This window comes from Cynoglossus semilaevis, chromosome W (assembly GCF_000523025.1).
Source record: "Cynoglossus semilaevis isolate Cse_v1.0 chromosome W, Cse_v1.0, whole genome shotgun sequence".
NCBI classification, from domain to species: Eukaryota; Metazoa; Chordata; class Actinopteri; order Pleuronectiformes; family Cynoglossidae; genus Cynoglossus; species Cynoglossus semilaevis.
The window spans coordinates 16,366,566-16,367,474 of record NC_024327.1 but is presented as its reverse complement, the minus strand read 5'-3'; the positions used below and the strand labels follow the sequence as shown (position 1 = coordinate 16,367,474).

The 909-nt window shown below is 38.0% G+C and overlaps 1 protein-coding gene across 1 annotated transcript in view; it reads left to right on the top strand.

Annotated features, from left to right (window-relative positions):
- The first annotated feature begins 262 nt into the window (after window positions 1–262).
- The window catches only part of LOC112486345 (septin-2-like), a 2,476-nt gene continuing 1,829 nt past the window's right edge, over window positions 263–909 (top strand). The window contains exon 1 of the mRNA XM_025052718.1: window positions 263–325. Coding sequence (XP_024908486.1) covers window positions 263–325 — 63 coding nt within the window. The remainder of the gene's footprint in view (window positions 326–909) is intronic.

Genomic DNA, 909 nt, shown 5'->3' with positions numbered 1-909 from the left:
AGTTTGAGGTTCTGGTGTGCCTCATAAACACACACATGCAAGCACACACAGAGACACACAAATATACATACATACATACATACACACAGTTGTGGGGGTAAGAGGAGGAGGGGGCGGAGTTGGCAGGGCATCAAATGAGCTTTAACCTTTAAGTGTTGACAGAAAGCTGCTTGCTGAGAAATGTGCAATCACAACAAAAGTCAGCAGAGCAGAAGAGAACGGGGCGAGTTGGGGGATGGTGAGCTGTTTGTGCAGTAGACACATGGTGGGACTTGGACAGGTCATGTTTTTAATGGGTGACTTTAAAGGTGATTGCCACCAGAGGGTAACAGTGCAGAGAAGAAAGTGGACATCATTATTACACTGTCCATCTGGCTGGATAAGTCACCTAAACCGCTCACTTCTATTCTATTCATATATTATTTATCATCATTTACTTAAGAAAAAAACAATTTCTTTTTTGACTTTTAGACAGAGAATTCAAATAATTTCAGCTCTTCATCACCAGCACAATATTTATCTAAGATGCATAAAAATGTATATAAATATATTATCATCCAAGAAGATAATATAAGATAATATTGAAAATAAATAATGACAATTGAAACCCAAACCCACTCATGGAAAAAAAAAACAATAGCCACATTCTTTTCAGAATCAACAGATTAAATTAGTGTTGATAAAAATCAAAGTCATTTTCATTCAGGGCACAGTCAGTTTGCATGCATGGATGTGCACCTGTTTAAGGCAGATAGGGGGTGTGGACTATATGTTTTTTCTCTGCATATTTCAGAAAATATTTGTGTGTCCTTTAAAAGTTGCTCATAAAATCAGAGAGCCAGGGCTGTAATACAATGTAAACAGGAAAACAGATCCACTACCTGTCACGTGTGGGCATTGACATGGCAG